The sequence below is a fragment of the Lytechinus variegatus genome, chromosome 8, assembly GCF_018143015.1.
Source record: "Lytechinus variegatus isolate NC3 chromosome 8, Lvar_3.0, whole genome shotgun sequence".
In the NCBI taxonomy this organism is placed as follows: Eukaryota; Metazoa; Echinodermata; class Echinoidea; order Temnopleuroida; family Toxopneustidae; genus Lytechinus; species Lytechinus variegatus.
This window is the reverse complement of record NC_054747.1, coordinates 35,985,562-36,003,408: the sequence shown is the minus strand read 5'-3', so window position 1 is coordinate 36,003,408 and position 17,847 is coordinate 35,985,562. Positions and strand designations below refer to the sequence as shown.

The 17,847-nt window shown below is 42.7% G+C and overlaps 1 protein-coding gene across 1 annotated transcript; it reads left to right on the top strand.

Annotated features, from left to right (window-relative positions):
• Positions 1-16,685: 16,685 nt before the first annotated feature.
• On the top strand, positions 16,686-17,309 carry LOC121419685. Its single transcript, XM_041614145.1, has one exon. It carries the CDS (start codon positions 16,686-16,688, stop codon positions 17,307-17,309), a length of 624 nt encoding a protein of 207 aa, XP_041470079.1.
• The last annotated feature ends 538 nt before the right edge of the window (positions 17,310-17,847 follow it).

The window sequence follows — 17,847 nt, the reverse complement described above, 5'->3', positions numbered from 1 at the left end:
TGGCATAGATACTGGTACTGCGAAACCAATACGTCAAGCCCAGAGGAGACATCCCCTGACGCAGAGGAAAGAAATAGACGAGCAAGTAAAGAATCTACTAGCTCAAGGCCTGATTGAGCCAGTGAACAGCCCATGGGCATCCAACATCGTACTGGTCAAAAAGAAAGATGGCAGCCAAAGGTTGTGTGTTGACTACCGTCAACTCAATGCTGAGACCATTAAAGATGCCTACCCGCTGCCTAGAATTGATGACACACTAGACTCACTTGCAGGAGCACAATGGTTCTCGACCTTAGATCTTGCAAGTGGCTACTGGCAAGTTGAACTCACTCAAGATGCCAAACAAAAGTCGGCGTTTATTGCCAATGGCGCCCTCTACTCCTGGAAAGTAATGCCCTTTGGGTTATCAAACGCACCTGCAACCTTTAGCAGACTGATGGATCGTGTGTTAGCTGGACTCAAATGGGATACACTACTTGTATATCTTGACGATGTGATAGTTCATGCCAAGTCCGTGGAAGCTGAACTGGAACGACTGAGGGTGGTATTTCAGAGATTACGCCTAGCAGGCCTCAAGCTGAAGCCATCGAAATGTCACTTTTTCCACACCAGCGTCCATTTCCTTGGACATGTGGTTTCAGCAGAAGGAGTAGCAACAGAACCGGACAAATTGGAAGCTGTTCAGAGGTGGCCAGAACCTACCATGGTTGGGGAAGTCAGAAGCTTTCTAGGCCTGGTATCTTACTATAGGCGTTTCATCAGAAACTTCTCTGACATCGCAAGACCACTACAAGTGCTTAATACTGAAAAGAACCATAAGTTCGAATGGACAGATCGATGTCAGGCTTCATTCCAAGAGCTCAAGGAACGGTTGGTGTCACCACCTTTCCTCGCCTATCCACAACCAGAGGGACAGTTTGTACTGGACACGGACGCAAGTGATTATGCAGCTGGTGCAGTGTTATCCCAAATCCAGAATGGCGAGGAAAAGGTCATTGCCTATGGCAGCAAGACCTTTAACAAGCCAGAGAGAAACTATTGTGTCACACGTAAGGAACTCTTGGCCATTGTAATGTTCCTGAAACAATTCAGACCATACCTATATGGAAGACCAGTCCGGGTTCGAACAGACCATGGCTCTCTCCGCTAGTTAACCAAGTTCAAAGACCCAAAAGGACAGATGGCCAGATGGATGGAGATAATTTCAGAGTTTGACATTGAAATCCAGCATCGAGAAGGTCGTAAACATGGCAACGCAGATGGTATGTCGAGACGTCCATGTCGACAGTGTGGACGAACCAATGACGACATGCAAGAGCGGGTACAGCTGGTCGAAACCATAACTGACCGAAGTTCACAGGAGATAGCTGACTGGCAAGAAGAAGACAAGGACATACGTCCTATCTACACTGCCAAGAAACTTGACAATAAGCCTAATCGAGACGAAACTTGCACCTGGTCCATGGCTTCTAGACGTCTACTAGAGTATTGGGATGCTTTAGAACTGAAGGAAGGAGTGCTTTTCCGACGATGGGAATCAAATGACGGTAAAACGATCACGTGGCAGTTGGTCGTGCCCAGGAAAATGGTACCAGAAGTAGTACAGCTTGTCCATGCTGCAAAGTTATCAGGGCACTTTGGCCTTTCCAAGTGCTTGGGGCGTGCAAGGCGGAAGTACTTTTGGGTAGGGATGACTGCTGACCTTCGTTCAGCCTTACGCCAATAGGGCCGTCTGCACCATCCCGAGTTTTCAAATTAGCGCGCTATTTCTGATCCGGCAAATTATCCCGATCTGAAAAATCTCGAGATTGTTTGTAATGCAGACGCAATTATCGCGCTAGTTCGTAGGATTAATCTCGAGATTGCAATCCCAAGTCAACTCGGGTTTATTTGCAAAATAGCGCGCTATTTACGAATTATCGCGCTAATTCGTAGGTGCAGACGCACTCGGGTTTGGACTCGGGTTAATTTATTCATGACCTTCAGTCCATAATGCAATTCGCGTTCCATTTCCGCCTTGGTAAAAACATAAACAGCGATTATACCGAACGCATGCGAAAGTCAACTTTATCATAGCGTTCATCAATTCCCCAATCAGCAACGATGGTGTCAAGCCCCCCGTGAATGGATTTTGGGAGAGACCAGACCGATGGGGGAGCTAGGCGCTCATTATCGACGATGGTCATAGTCAATAACAATACTGACAGCATTGTCGTCTTATTCCTTCGCAAAATGTGAGCAAATAGCATTTCTTTCCTCCCCCCCCTCTGTCGTTGCCTCGGAGTCCGCCATCATATTAAACGAAGAATACTTCACTCGCTTATAATTATAGCGCGGCTGAGCTGAGAGGATTGTTGCATAACAACGGTCGAATTCGGCGAAAGAGTACATGTACTTGATTGCATATCGCGGGAAGTTATTCAAAAGCGCGGGCCGTTGAAACTCCAAGATCGAAAGTGCGCATGCTCGGAATATCGGGCTTGTTGCCTCGCTCGAGCAAGAATCGCTCTTCGTGCGATGGTGGAGACGGGGTTTCTTGAATCTCGAGATTAATCGCGAAGAGGGCTGATCGGGCTAAAATCTCGAGATTGAGCAAACTCGGGATGGTGCAGCACCGCCTTATGTGATGTCTGTGCCAGGCGGAAACTCCTTACCAGGACACGAAGAGCACCAATCCAGCAGAGGATTAGTGGCTATCCTATGGAAAGAGTAGCAGTGGACATCCTTGGACCACTACCAGAAACCACTGAGGGCAACAAATATGTTGTAGTAGTCGGAGATTATTTCACCAAATGGGTGGAAGCATTTCCTGTACCAAATGAGAAAGCCAAGACTGTTGCGGAGAAGCTAGTGGAAGAATTCTTCTGCAGATTTGGGGTGCCCAGATATTTACACTCTGATCAGGGACGCAACTTCGAATCCGAAGTATTTGGTGAAGTCTGCAAGCTGATGGGGATATCCAAAACCAGAACAACCCCCTACAACCCAAAGTCAGATGGAATGATCGAGAGGTATAACCGCACCCTGATTGACACCATAGCATCCATGCTAGATCCCGCAGCTCACCAGAGGGACTGGGACAAGTACCTTGCTTTTGCCACAGCCGCATACAGGAGCTGTCCACAGGAATCTACCGGTGAAACGCCCAGTATGATGATGATGGGGCGTGAAGTGGTTCTACCACCTGATCTTGCAATTCCACCAATACCAGGCACTACTGAAGATCTGGACACAGACTATGCCTTGAAGCTTCGTGAGATCATGAGAAATGTTCATGAAAAGGCTCGGAACTCTCTGAGAGAGGCAGCTAGTCGCCAGAAGCAACACTATGACAAAGCAACTGAATCAGTCCAATTTCACCCTGGAGAGTTTGTGTGGATGAGGAAGAAGACTAGAGAGAAGGGACTCGCACCAAAGCTCCAACCCAGATGGCTTGGACCATACTTGGTGGTCACTAAACTGTCTGATGTGACTTTTCGCTTGCAACTTTCACCAAGATCACATCCATTTATTGTCCATGCAGATCGACTCAAACCATACACTGGTGCTGCAAGAGACGTGTGGCAGTACAACTCATCCGCCTCCAACCCACCAACCAGAGACGATGACGAGGATGCTGATTAAGAAAACTAAGGACAGGACAAGAACAGCATGTCACCATGTACCTTGGACATTATTCTTCATGCCGAGTCATTTAAGAGTTTACTTTGGACTTTAGCTGTTGTGTTTTGTTGAACCTCAACATTAGTTGTTTTAGGACTCCTTTATGCATTTTTGTTTGTGGAGAAAAGACACAATGCATAGTTTGATATACAGATACGATTTATTTTCGTGCTGCAGTGTCTGATGTTGTTAAATGACGCTCGGGGGCCGAGCTTTGAAAAATAAGGGAGTTGTGTCACGAAATGGGTTTTATTTCGTGTTAGGAAATTATTTTTGGTTGATTTATAATGATTTTGTCGTAGCTGGCGATATTACATGCATGTTTCTACAGTAATAACGACGTAGATAGGACATTGAAAGTTATGCATGTTTTGAACCGTTTTTGTGGAATAACAATTTTCTGGAGATGCTTAACTGATTATTATGGTTATCACTAGCTTGATCTAAATGAAAGCTTTAATTTGATATGTCATTCATGCATATCCGGTTTTGGAGACCAAAGTTATAGCTGTTTTAAGATTGTAACAGAGGTTAACTATAACAGATATTGTATAATTAATGCATAAGTACAGTAAGTTGGAGTACTCGTGAGGCTTTGCCGATGATCTGTTGAAATACGGCGCCCACGGGGTGCATTGCACGTAAAGTATGCAGATCGATTTGGATCCGCTATCCATCCAATAATTAAAGTTGGTGGATGCGATCGAAATGATTTATATGATCGTTCGCATGTCTTTCCACGGGGAAACCTAGAATTCTAGGCGACGACTGTGGTTAGATTTCCTTGTATGTTGGGTCTTTTGCACGCCAGCGACTATACCAGCGCTTGCTCTTTTGGTAGTCTGGTTGGTCTGGAGGCGAACGGTTCGGAGTCTGGAGCAGACGGCTGGTGGTCCGGAGCAGACGGGTTGGTCTGAAGCGGATGGTTGCTGGTCTGGAAGCAGACGGTCGGAGGTCCGGAGCAGACAACGGGGAAAACTACAAGTAGAGCAGAGCCAATGGGTGTGGTCGTGGGAGCCTGACTGCAGAAGGACCCATACATATGGTCGAAGAACCAGACGTAGTTTCCGGTACTGAACAGAGGTCACTGGTTGCAGTACGGTAACAGACGTGGTTGCGGTACTGAACAGACGTGGTTGCTGTACTGAACAGACGTAGTAGCTGGTCGTGAGCAGACGACGGAGGAAATTAACAGAGTCCATGGGTATGGTCGTAGGAGTTTAACTACAGAGAAACCCATACCTATGGTCGAGAGAGCTTAACTACAGGAATCAGATGCATATGGTCGTAGGAGCTTAACTACAGGAATCAGATGCATATGGTCGGGTGAGCTGTTGGAGCTGATAACAAAGAGTGTAGCCGTCTGGAGGTTGCCTGGTGGTGGTACTGACAGGATCGAGGCGTGTGCAAGTGTCAACTGCGGCAGTATATCTCTGCCAAACGGATCCACGACTAAAAGTTTGGAAATCGACGTGGCGACACACCCGCCGGCGGCAGGCATCCTGACAAGAGCGAGCTGCCGGCGGACCGAACCCACGCCGCCGCCGAGCGGTTCTGTCACAATATATATATATATATATATATATATATATTATATATATATATATATATATATAACTACATAATAGAAACGAAGCAATTTTTTTTTAGCTCAGAATCCTTTGCCATATCTAAGCAGGGGGGCTCGGAGCCCCCCCCCCTCCACACACACACACACACACTAAGATTCGCCCAAATTTTTTGCCGCACGAAATACATTGACTGCACCGCTGGTCTTTTTACTTTAAAGTATTGCGCATCTTTTGGGATGGTTCCAAAATCAGACTAACATTGATCAAAAACCTGATTCCGTGGACATTGTCAATGGAAATTGTGTTTTCAAGAAGAAAAGTATACAAGTATGACTTTTTTATAGTTTTGCTGGTCTAAATAGATTCATTTTATGCTGTTTATTATCTAAAAAGAATCTCTTACAGAAATCATCGAAAAAAAAAGAAAAATAAAAAGGTTAAAAAAAAGAAATACATAAGTAATTATAAACAAGTTTTCAAGATATTTCTTGAGAACACCACAACGAGTTTCTTTACTAAAGACTAAAACTTTACGACAGCCATTCTCAATTCCTTTTTTTTTTGAAGCGCCGCATTTCTTGTTGAGAATCTGTAATGCTCCAGTATCCATTACTCAAACCAGCAATGAATCAGCGGAGGGCGTTCAGAGGCCCTTGGTGGAGATCGAGGGGGCAGAGCCCCCAGAGGTTTTGGAATATAAGGCCTTTTAAATTGCCCAGAGGGGCTCTGATTAATATCAACAAAAGAAATACAAATGCCAACAAACTACACAATATTAACATTAAAAGAAAAATGACCAGTGACTTCTTCACAACATATGATACCACTATGGTTAAGACTGTTCTGCACCAGATCAATTTGTTGAAGCAAATTAGTGGCGTAATGAGTAAAAAAAGAAATGAGGGGCTAGATATGGCAGCTGAAGCAAAAACATTGAACATTTCAATACAAAAATCTATATTTGGACATAATATTAAGAAAATAATACAATGTTCCACTCTTTCCCTTTCCTTTTCTTTCCTTTTTCTTTTTTTTCTTGGCCGTGAAACACTTTGGGGGCCCCAATCCCAACCCTAATCTATACGCCAGTGGCTGAAGTTACGTTCCCCGATTTTGCAAGGGCTGAAAATTAGGCGTTGCACTGCACTAATGCCACAAACTGCCCCTCTCTCTATCTACAACACATCACGTGCGGTATCATTCACCCAGTTCGTGTTAAACAAGAGAGCGTGCAGGCAAGCACGGCAGGCAATACATCTGAGCATACATGTATTTCATTTTTAAACTTCGGATTTTAATCGGCTACGGAAAAAAGTTTCTGCTTGTTATGTTCCAAATTCATAATCGTTTATGACTAGGATGTTCTTTGGATATCATATTATTTGATGTTTAACTCTTAACCAAAACGTATACTCTGGATATGCAAAATTTCTCGCCGTTGAAATAGAAATTCTACGATAGGGGTTTTCAAATCACTTGTGTGGCACATAAACTTTGTACAGCATAGAATAAAATAAAAGGAACATCATCGATCCTCCATATGGGGTTATCGAATGCTTGGACAAAATTTGAAAAAATCAGCAATTAAGTGTCAAGAAAAGAGTTTTGTTTTCTCTTTGAATTGAAATGATTATCAAATCCTTTTTTCCAGGTTACTGGGGGATAATTTTTTCTCACCAGTTTTTCCTTATTTTTACTTTTTTTTCATACCGGCTCCCAAGCGCTACTCAGCAAGGCTAGGTGCACCACCATTTGAGATCCCTGCTTTACGAACTTTATACTTAGGGAATTAGAGGGAAAATAATGATTTGCACACTTATTACGCATGAATTAACACAAATAGCAATTTGCATGAAAATAAAAATTATACATTTTTGTAGATTATATCCCAGACAATTTGAATCCCCATTTTCGGCGCGTTCGCGGGGTTGACGGCTGAGAATTCAAGGAGGCTCGGGAGGCACCCTACCCCGGCCACATGATCTCCCTAAAAAATCCTGGCTAGATAGGTTAAATAACATCACATGTAAGTAATTCGTTCGAACTAAAATGTGCCGATGCTAAATTCATTATAAATATTTTGCTAATATTTAAAGTATAAAGATTGGAAAGAATAACATTTCTAATGCGAATATTATTTTTTCAATGGGACCCGACAGGTGAGGTCTGTTCCATTTTGTTCTTGAACCATAATATGATGCAGGTCCTTGTTTATTTATATTTTCTTTGTGATAGGTAATAGAATTATCCAGTTTCGCCGTTGAATTCAAATGAAACCTATTGGGGTTTTTTCCGTTGTTTGCGTTTCAAAGAAAGTATGACTGCTAATTCCTTTGAAAGAAAAATGCTGATCCTGATTTAGGAGTGTTTCCTTTTCGTTACTAGGAACTTAGAATGTGGCCTCTGTGTATGTATCTATGTAATAAATGTGTACTGTACTAGTAATTCTTAAACAAAAAGTTCAATCTCTACCATTCACTGTCAGGTTGATTCTGCACTCATTGCGGTGGTTATTAGACAGCAGGACAGCGGTGTATCTACCCTCATTGGCAAGTGAAACGTTGTTCAGTGTCAAAATGCTGACCGGCTCATGGTTAACTTCAAGAGTGTGGATCGTTGTATTAATTGAACTTTTTTTCTCCGATTTCCAATTGAATAACGACGAGCCGTCACTCGCCCAATAACTTAATAATAATTGTTCGGTTGCGTTGGTTAATATGCACTTCAGATGTACGTCGTCCCCAGAATCTGCTTTCCTATTTATATCTAAAAAGTAGAAATTATTAAAGAGAAAGAAAAAATATGTTAGCGATTATCTGTCATAAAAGTCTTTACACGTACACATCCACTATTGTAAGCATTTATTAATAGCTGCTCCATGACGACAGAAACCATGAACATAATGTTATTAAATATCGATGTAATGAAACGTGTAAGAATAGAAATTTGTCAATTATGATACAAGAGTTTACAGGATTATTGTGATATAATATGAGAATCTGTCATTAAAACGACTACTCATTCTATTTAATGCTTACCTTGAGAACAAAACACCGATCCGATGGTGATAACCAAAATAAATAAATGCCACATTTTAGGAAAAGATTTCATTCAATTACAAGTGGTGAAGACGAAGTTATGAAGCAGTGTGAATATTTGTCACTGCCAAAACGATATCCAATTAACAAGGAAGCAGATGAATGAGCCTTGATTACAGATGGCGCTATTAAGTTATGTTATCGTAATAAGAATGTGTTTGTGATATGAAGAAAAAAAACAGTGGAGTGAATTAAAAGAAATCTTATAGGATTCGTTTTAACATAAGAAACATAAATTATTTGGAAAGAATGCACAACAGTTCTCCATTATTCCAAATCTGTTCTGTTTTTATACGTACATTAAAATTCAAGGCATGTGCCAAAGAGGAGGAGACATGTTATTGGAGCCTAAAAACATGCATGTAAAAGAGTGATGCCTGAAAGACATGGACTTATTGTTTGGACCCGTTTCGCAAAATTCACACGTTAACCAATCGAAATAAATTGATAAAACCCCGTTCACTAATCATAATCTGCAAGCCAGTTTAATTATTGAGTGTGCTCACATCTGCTTAGGCTGTTACGTTAGAGCAGAATAAATGGGATTCTATCATCGAATTAGTTTATAAGCGGGATATCACCGGTAGAAGAAAAGTGACTTTTCCTTTTTTTACGAATGAATTTATAAGATGTACATCGCCACTTGTAACAGAAGAAAGTGTTTTTTAACTATTGAATTTATACGCTGTTTTTCTATCCAGCAGTTTGTTGGTAGCTGAGGATGACCTTCGTAAATAAAAAAAATATTTTTAGGACATAAAGGGGTCTGGATATATGGTCGATTTAACTTAACGTAGCTAAATATATTGTGAATTAAGATACATTATTTTGCACGGGTGCATGCGAACGAAAAAAAAATGCAATTTGAAAGGTAAAAGATTCCATTTGAGAGCACATGACAACATTAATGGGACACCGCATGATATGAATTCTTAGCTTGTATACACATACGGCCTACATGTAAAAAATTATATTTTTCTTTGTGTTAAAAATGGGAGGGGGTCCCTGTGCAAGCACCTTTACCTCTTTCCGTATAACCACTTTTGCCAATCAATTAACGTAGAAATTCAAGCCATTTTGTATTTTGCAGAAAATATTTTTCATAATTGTCACACGCACACACTCACATATATATATATATATATAATATATATATATATATATATATATATATATATATATGTATATATATATATATATATATATATTATATATATTATATAAATATATATATATATTTGTTTATACATATATATATATATACAACCCTTTTCTCCCTGTAATGTCCAGAATAGAGACTCCGAATAGGCAGTCAGGGAAACTCCCGGTTTTCCGAGATCGTTTGAAATGTCCCTTTTTCGAGATAGTTGCGTTCGCCGAAGCGTGAATCACCGCTGAAAAACTTCCCCTGTGTAGTCTTTCTCGGCTGTTTTCAGACCCTTATGTATGTGTGCGAAACACTCGGTAAGAGCGGTGAAAATGTGTACGCGTGTATACAACTGTGCATTGTTGTTATCTGTAAAACATGTGCCTCTCTCTCTCCCCCCCCTCTCTCTCTCATTTATTGTCAAGCATTCAATTTGATTTTAGTTCATCACTTACCCTTAATCATGTGCCGTAATTAGACCATATTTTTGGATCCACCGTCATGTATATCCGTAATATCCAACTTTCATGTTAATTCCTGAGCATTCATCTTCAGCTTATGATCTGCTGCACAATCCATGATCAATACATTATAATATTATTTCCACTAGTGCCGGCGGAAGTCATGGAAATTATCAAGTCGATATGCAATTTCAAAACATGACAAATACAGGTCTGTACGTCGTATTAAACATGCAATCATTGGCTGGTTGACGAAGCCAACGAATTGGAAAAAAGTATACTGTATTCACCTTCAAAACAAACATACTGCAAAGTATTGGGGCTAGCGGTCACCAAATAAAGTGCATTATAAAAGTCTGCATGTCAGCTCGATCCATGTCCAAACTTCCCCCAAACGTCCAGCCCAGATGAGTTAAAAGCAATATCATGATGTCATGTCATGTCATTATGATCATGACCATTCTCCATTCGACATGATCCATGCTAGCAGTGAACAGGACTGTGAGATCAATGGTTTAGATTATGAACATTATCGAAAACTGCATGTCCATTTTCCATTAAGCCCATGATAGCACTAACCGCCGGAGAGCTGGTTAGAGGTTTATATATAAACATGCACTGTACCATGGGAACGAATATATTTTCCAAGTCTTTCTTATCAGATATTATGTAATGCCGTACCCAAAATAACTTTCAACATGGTCATGGAAGGTCCATGCATGGTAGTACCATAGCTCTATGCACACTTTGTACACGCAGTACACACACACTACACGTTCGGCTACAACATGCAGCGGAGTATCGCGGCACAAAGGCTGAACGCAGAGACTAACGTCCTCTTACGAGAAATTTTACTTGCATTTTTTCATCATAAATGTGTCTTCTTTCTTCAATAGCATCTAAGCACCACGGTGGCGAATTCTCTTTTTTCGAATATAGATGAGAAATTTAGTTTTCTTTAACATATTTGAAAATAAAAATCCGCCACCGTGGTGCTTTTTTATATGATTTTTTTAGTGAGGGTATGTCAGAAAACCCCATTCACTTTGTACAGGAGAGCTATTCGGTGAGATCCTAAAAGATTACGTCATGCGACCACAAATCCCTGTTATTCGAGATTCTGTCGCTCTCGCAAAAGCGGGAGTTTCCTTGACTGATAGGGCTTATACTAATCACTTGGGTCACTTGTGCGAACGAAATCACTCGGGTTCTGCATTTTTGGCGATTTGGGGGATTTCGATGGCAATTAGTCATATTTGACTATTCTCGCCATTGACTCTATCTATAAAATCTCACTTCTCATATATGAAATATTTTTCCTGTGCATCCTTCTCATATGAAAAAACAGTAATTATATACAAAAGTATGTCGTAACTCTTGTCAAAATGGCATTTGAACAAATCGTCACCCAAAACAAGCCGCTATCTTTAGCCCACTTCCAACTAGTTGCGCTTGCCCAGCCATTTCAAAGATGCAATCATACGGGTCAGCACGGTACATTGTGCCGATATTTCGGACATAAATGCCTAGGTCACCCATGCATAGACGAGGGGGCGCTAGTGTACCTGTGCTTACAGATGGGTTGAAAATTAAAATTATTTGTTAACAACAACAAGGCGAAAAACACTGTGGACTTGGTTGATTACATGTGCAGTACATAATATCGTACACACACACACCATACATACATACATATTGTCACGAAATGGGTTTTATTTCGTGTTAGGAAATTATATTTGGTTGATTTATAATGTTTTTGTCGTAGCTGGCGATATTACATGCATGTTTTCTACGGTAATAATGACGTAGATAAGACATTGAAAGTTATGCATGTTTTGAACCGTTTTTGTGGAATAACAATTTTCTAGAGACGCTTAACTGATTATTATGGTTATCACTAGCTTGATCTAAATGAAAGCTTTAATTTGATATGTCATTCATGCATATCCGGTTTTGGAGACCAAAGTTATAGCTGTTTTAAGATTGTAACAGAGGTTAACTATAACAGATATTGTATAATTAATGCATAAGTACAGTAAGTTTGTGTACTCGTGAGGCTTTGCCGATGATCTGTTGAAATACGGCGCCCACGGGGTGCATTGCACGTAAAGTATGCAGATCGATTTGGATTCGCTATCCAATAAATAAAGTTGGTGGATGCGATCGAAATGATTTATATGATCGTTCGCATGTCTTTCCACGGGGAAACCTAGAATCCTAGGCGACGACTGTGGTTAGATTTCCTTGTATGTTGGGTCTTTTGCACGCCAGCAAGAGACTATACCAGGGCTTGCTCTTTGGTAGTCTGGTTGGTCTGGAGGCGGACGGTTCGGAGTCTGGAGCAGACGGCTGGTGGTCCGGAGCAGACGGGTTGGTCTGAAGCGGATGGTTGCTGGTCTGGAAGCAGACGGTCGGAGGTCCGGAGCAGACAACGGGAAAAACTACAAGTAGAGCAGAGCCAATTGGTGTGGTCGTGGGAACCTGACTGCAGAAGGACCCATACATATGGTCGAAGAACCAGACGTCGTTCCGGTACTGAACAGAGGTCGCTGGTTGCAGTACGGTAACAGACGTGGTTGCGGTACTGAACAGACGTGGTTGCAGTACGGAATCAGACGTGCTTGGTTGCAGTACTGAACAGATGTCAGTGGTTGCAGTACGGACTCAGACGTGGTCGTGGTACTGAACAGATGTGGTTGCAGTACTGAACAGATGTCGGTGGTTGCAGTACGGACTCAGACGTGGTCGTGGTACTGAACAGACGTGGTTGCAGTACTGAACAGACGTTGTTGCAGTACGGTATCAGACGTGGTCGTGTACTGAACAGACGTGGTTGCAGTACGGAAATTCAGACGTGGTTGCAGTACGGAGCAGACGTGGTTGCTGTACTGAACAGACGTAGTAGCTGGTCGTAAGCAGACGACGGATGAAATTAACAGAGTCCATGGGTATGGTCGTAGGAGTTTAACTACAGAGAAACCCATACCTATGGTCGAGAGAGCTTAATTACAGGAATCAGATGCATATGGTCGTAGGAGCTTAACTACAGGAATCAGATGCATATGGTCTGGTGAGCTTTTGGAGCTGATAACAAAGAGTGTCGCCGTCTGGAGGTTGCCTGGTGGTGGTACTGACAGGATCGAGGCGTGTGCAAGTGTCAACTGCGGCAGTATATCTCTGCCAAACGGATCCACGACTTAGAGTTTGGAAATCGACGCGGCGACACACCCGCCGGCGGCAGGCATCCTGACAAGAGCGAGCTGCCGGCGGACCGAACCCACGCCGCCGCCGAGCGGTTCCGTCACAAGTGGTGTCAGAAGTGGGATCCAGTGACAATGGCACAACAAGGAAATATGCAGTATCGACCGACGCCAGGAGAGATGATGGCGCACTTAGAGAGGAGCATGACAGAGATTGACCAAATGATGGAGCAGTTAAGATTGTCCATAAGACAAGCACCCGGTGCAGAATCAAGTGGACAGGATATTCCCCAAACTGTGAGTGGACAAGCGGACAGAGGACCAAGGAATGACTCACAGATGGAAGGGGCACAGCAGGCTGGATTCAGCTCAACGCCCAGAGAGCAGATGAGACGATCATCTACTGCAAGACCCGGTGTTCAATCTACACCCCCACAGTTTTCCCCACATATTCAGGATGCGGGGATGGCAAATTTTGATGCTATGATTGGCAGACGACCACATCTGGTACCGGACAGATTTGATGGACGTACACCTGTCGAAGATTATTTGCATCACTTTGAGGCCTGTGCTGGAGTAAACGGATGGACAAAAAGGGAAGCAGTTCAGTTTCTTGCTGCAAGTCTAAGGGGCCCTGCTGTGAAGTTGTTGACCCAACAACCTGGAGTGGTGTTGACATACGACGAGTTGGTATACAGGCTCAGAAACAGGTTTGGCCTAGGAGGCAAAGCTGAGGTATACCTGGCGGAGTTGAGGCAACGTCGTCGCCAATCAAAGGAAAGCCTCCAGGAGTTAGGACAAAGAATACGGGAACTGTGTGGATTGGCGTATCCCGAATTTGATGAAAAGGGGCAAGATCGGCTTGCCCGAGGGCATTTCCTAGATGCCATAGTAACACCAGAAATAAGAGAGGGATTGTTCCGTGCTCAACCTCGCACATTGGATGATGCTGTGGAAGCTGCTTTAAACACAGAGGCCTTTCTGAGAAAGGAGGGTCAGAGGAATGAAGTGAAGCGGGTCATAAGGTACAGCCGAGCTCTGGAAGAGCAGGAGTGTGAGGTTGCAGCAGTGGAGGAAAAGCAACCAAGAAATCCAACTATCGACAAGATAGTAAAGGCTGTCATAGACGCCTTGGATGAAAGAGACAAGAAAAAGGAAACAAAAATCAGGACCAAATATCAGGAATCGAGAAAAGATGGCTTTGAGCCACACAGAAAAAGAGAGGAACCAAATAAATCAAGGATTGATGAACAAGAGGAACAAAGATGTTTCAACTGCAATGGATTGGGGCATTGGAGGAACAACTGCCCATATCCAAAGAAAATAAAAGGAAGAACAGCAGCTTTACAAGTACCCGAAAGGGAAATGATGAACGAAATAAAAGGAAAAGAGGAACAAATCAGAGTCGGAACGACTCTAGATGGACAAGACAAGAAAGGAATAAGAGAACAAGAAACAGATGAACAAATCAGAGTCGAAGCGACTCTAGATGGACAAGAGAAAAGAGGAACAAAGGAACAAGAAAAAGAGGAGCAAACAAGAGTCGGAGTGACTCTAGATGAACAAAATAAAAGAGGACAAAAGAAAGAGGAACAAACCAGAGTCGGAGCGACTCTAGATACCAAGAGAAAAGGGCTTTACCTTCAAGGCAAAGTAAATGGACAAGAATTGAAATTACTGGTCGACACTGGAGCTACCAACACTCTCATTGGAGAGAAAGTGTTTGACCAGATAGAGGAAATCAGAAGACCAGAATTACTACCAGTGACAAGTGTTGTACTACAAGCAGATGGATCTCAATTGAGAATCAGAGGAAAGTCAATGTTGGAAGTGCAGATTGGAGATATAGTCGTCACTACAATGGCTACAGTGGCTAGTCTAAAGAATGAGGGCATTTTAGGGCTAGATTTCCTAGTCAAAATCAATGCTGTGTTAGACTGCCAAAAGATGGAATTGAGGACCAATTATGGCATAATTCCATGCCTAGATAGTAACGGAGAATCATTCTGCAGGAGGATAGTAGCGGGAGAAGATTATTCAATTCCTCCAGGACACGAGATGGTATTAGCAGGTAGAGTTACAGGCAGAAAAGTGTCACTAGGTGATGGATTAGTAGAACCACCTGCAAATCCAACAGAACTAATCAAGAAAGGACTCATCGTCGCCAGATGTTGTGTGAAGGCAGACAAAGATGTATTACCTGTTCGGGTTTTCAACCCAACCAAGGAACAAAGGATCATAAAGGCAGGCACCGCCATTGCTTCATTGTCAGGGCTGGAAGAAGTGAGCATGGAATGTGCAACCTTGCCGAGCCAACTGAGACCAATACCAACAAAGACATACCAGAACATTTGAAGGACCTCTTTGTTCGCAGTACTGACGAAGTGCCAGCCCAATGCCATGATTTGACAAAAGAACTGCTGGTTGAGAATGCAGATGTTTTCTCTACAGGACCTTCGGATCTTGGACAGACCAGTTTTGTCCAACATGGCATAGATACTGGTACTGCGAAACCAATATGTCAAGCCCAGAGGAGACATCCCTGACGCAGAGGAAAGAAATAGACGAGCAAGTAAAGAGTCAACTAGCTCAAGGCCTGATTGAGCCAGTGACTAGCCCATGGGCATCCAACATCGAACTGGTCAAAAGAAAGATGGCAGCCAAATATTGTGTGTTGACTACCGTCAACTCAATGCAGAGACGATTAAAGATGCCTACCAGCTGCCTAGAATGGACGACCTTCAGGAACAGGTTGTTCAAATGGTTGAAACCATCACTGACCGGAGCTCACGGGAGAAAGCTGACTGGCAAGAAGAAGACAAGGACATACGTCCTATCTACATGGCCAAGACACTTGGCAACAGGCCTAATCAAGATGAAGCATGCACATGTTCCATGGCTTCTAGACATCTACTAGAACATTGGGATGCTTTAGAACTGAAGGAAGGAGTGCTTTTCCGACGATGGGAATCAAATGACGGTAAAACGATCACGTGGCAGTTGGTCGTGCCCAGGAAAATGGTACCAGAAGTAGTACAGCTTGTCCATGCTGCAAAGTTATCAGGGCACTTTGGCCTTTCCAAGTGCTTGGGGCGTGCAAGGCGGAAGTACTTTTGGGTAGGGATGACTGCTGACCTTCGTTCAGCCTTACGCCAATGTGATGTCTGTGCCAGGCGGAAACTCCCTACCAGGACACGAAGAGCACCACTCCAGCAGAGGATTAGTGGCTATCCTATGGAAAGAGTAGCAGTGGACATCCTTGGACCACTACCAGAAACCACTGAGGGCAACAAATATGTTGTAGTAGTCGGAGATTATTTCACCAAATGGGTGGAAGCATTTCCTGTACCAAATGAGAAAGCCAAGACTGTTGCGGAGAAGAAAGCAAGACTTGCGAAATCTGCAGAATTTTTCGATATTTGTGCCCAGATATTTACACTCTGATCAGGGACGCAACTTCGAATCCGAAGTATTTGGTGAAGTCTGTAAGCTGATGGGGATATCCAAAACCAGAACAACCCCCCTACAACCCAAAGTCAGACGGAATGATCGAGAGGTATAACCGCACCCTGATTGACACCATAGCATCCATGCTAGACCCAGCAGCTCACCAGAGGGACTGGGACAAGTACCTTGCTTTTGCCACTGCCGCATACAGGAGCTGCCCACAGGAATCTACCGGTGAAACGTCCAGTATGATGATGATGGGGCGTGAAGTGGTTCTACCACCTGATCTTGCAATTCCACCAATACCAGGCACTACTGAAGATCTGGACACAGACTATGCCTTGAAGCTTCGTGAGATTATGAGAAATGTTCATGAAAAGGCTCGGAATTCTCTGAGAGAGGCAGCTAGTCGCCAGAAGCAACACTATGACAAAGCAACTGAATCAGTCCAATTTCACCCTGGAGAGTTTGTGTGGATGAGGAAGAAGACTAGAGAGAAGGGACTCGCACCAAAGCTCCAACCCAGATGGCTTGGACCATACTTGGTGGTCACTAAACTGTCCGATGTGACTTTTCGCTTGCAACTTTCACCAAGATCACATCCATTTATTGTCCATGCAGATCGACTCAAACCATACACTGGTGCTGCAAGAGACGTGTGGCAGTACAACTCATCCGCCTCCAACCCACCAACCAGAGACGATGACGAGGATGCTGATTAAGAAAACTAAGGACAGGACAAGAACAGCATGTCACCATGTACCTTGGACATTATTCTTCATGCCGAGTTATTTAAGAGTTTACTTTGGACTTTAGCTGTTGTGTTTTGTTGAACCTCAACACTAGTTGTTTTAGGACTCCTTTATGCATTTTTGTTTGTGGAGAAAAGACAGAATGCATAGTTTGATATACAGATACGATTTATTTCGTGCTGCAGTGTCTGATGTTGTTAAATGACGCTCGGGGGGCCGAGCTTTGAAAAATAAGGGAGTTGTGTCACGAAATGGGTTTTATTTCGTGTTAGGAAATTATATTTGGTTGATTTATAATGATTTTGTCGTAGCTGGCGATATTACATGCATGTTTTCTACGGTAATAATGACGTAGATAAGACATTGAAAGTTATGCATGTTTTGAACCGTTTTTGTGGAATAACAATTTTCTAGAGACGCTTAACTGATTATTATGGTTATCACTAGCTTGATCTAAATGAAAGCTTTAATTTGATATGTCATTCATGCATATCCGGTTTTGGAGACC

Bases quoted from the DNA above. Each gene is read 5' to 3' on its own strand.
- LOC121419685 (XM_041614145.1), top strand. From the start codon at position 16,686: ATGATCGAGAGGTATAACCGCACCCTGATTGACACCATAGCATCCATG.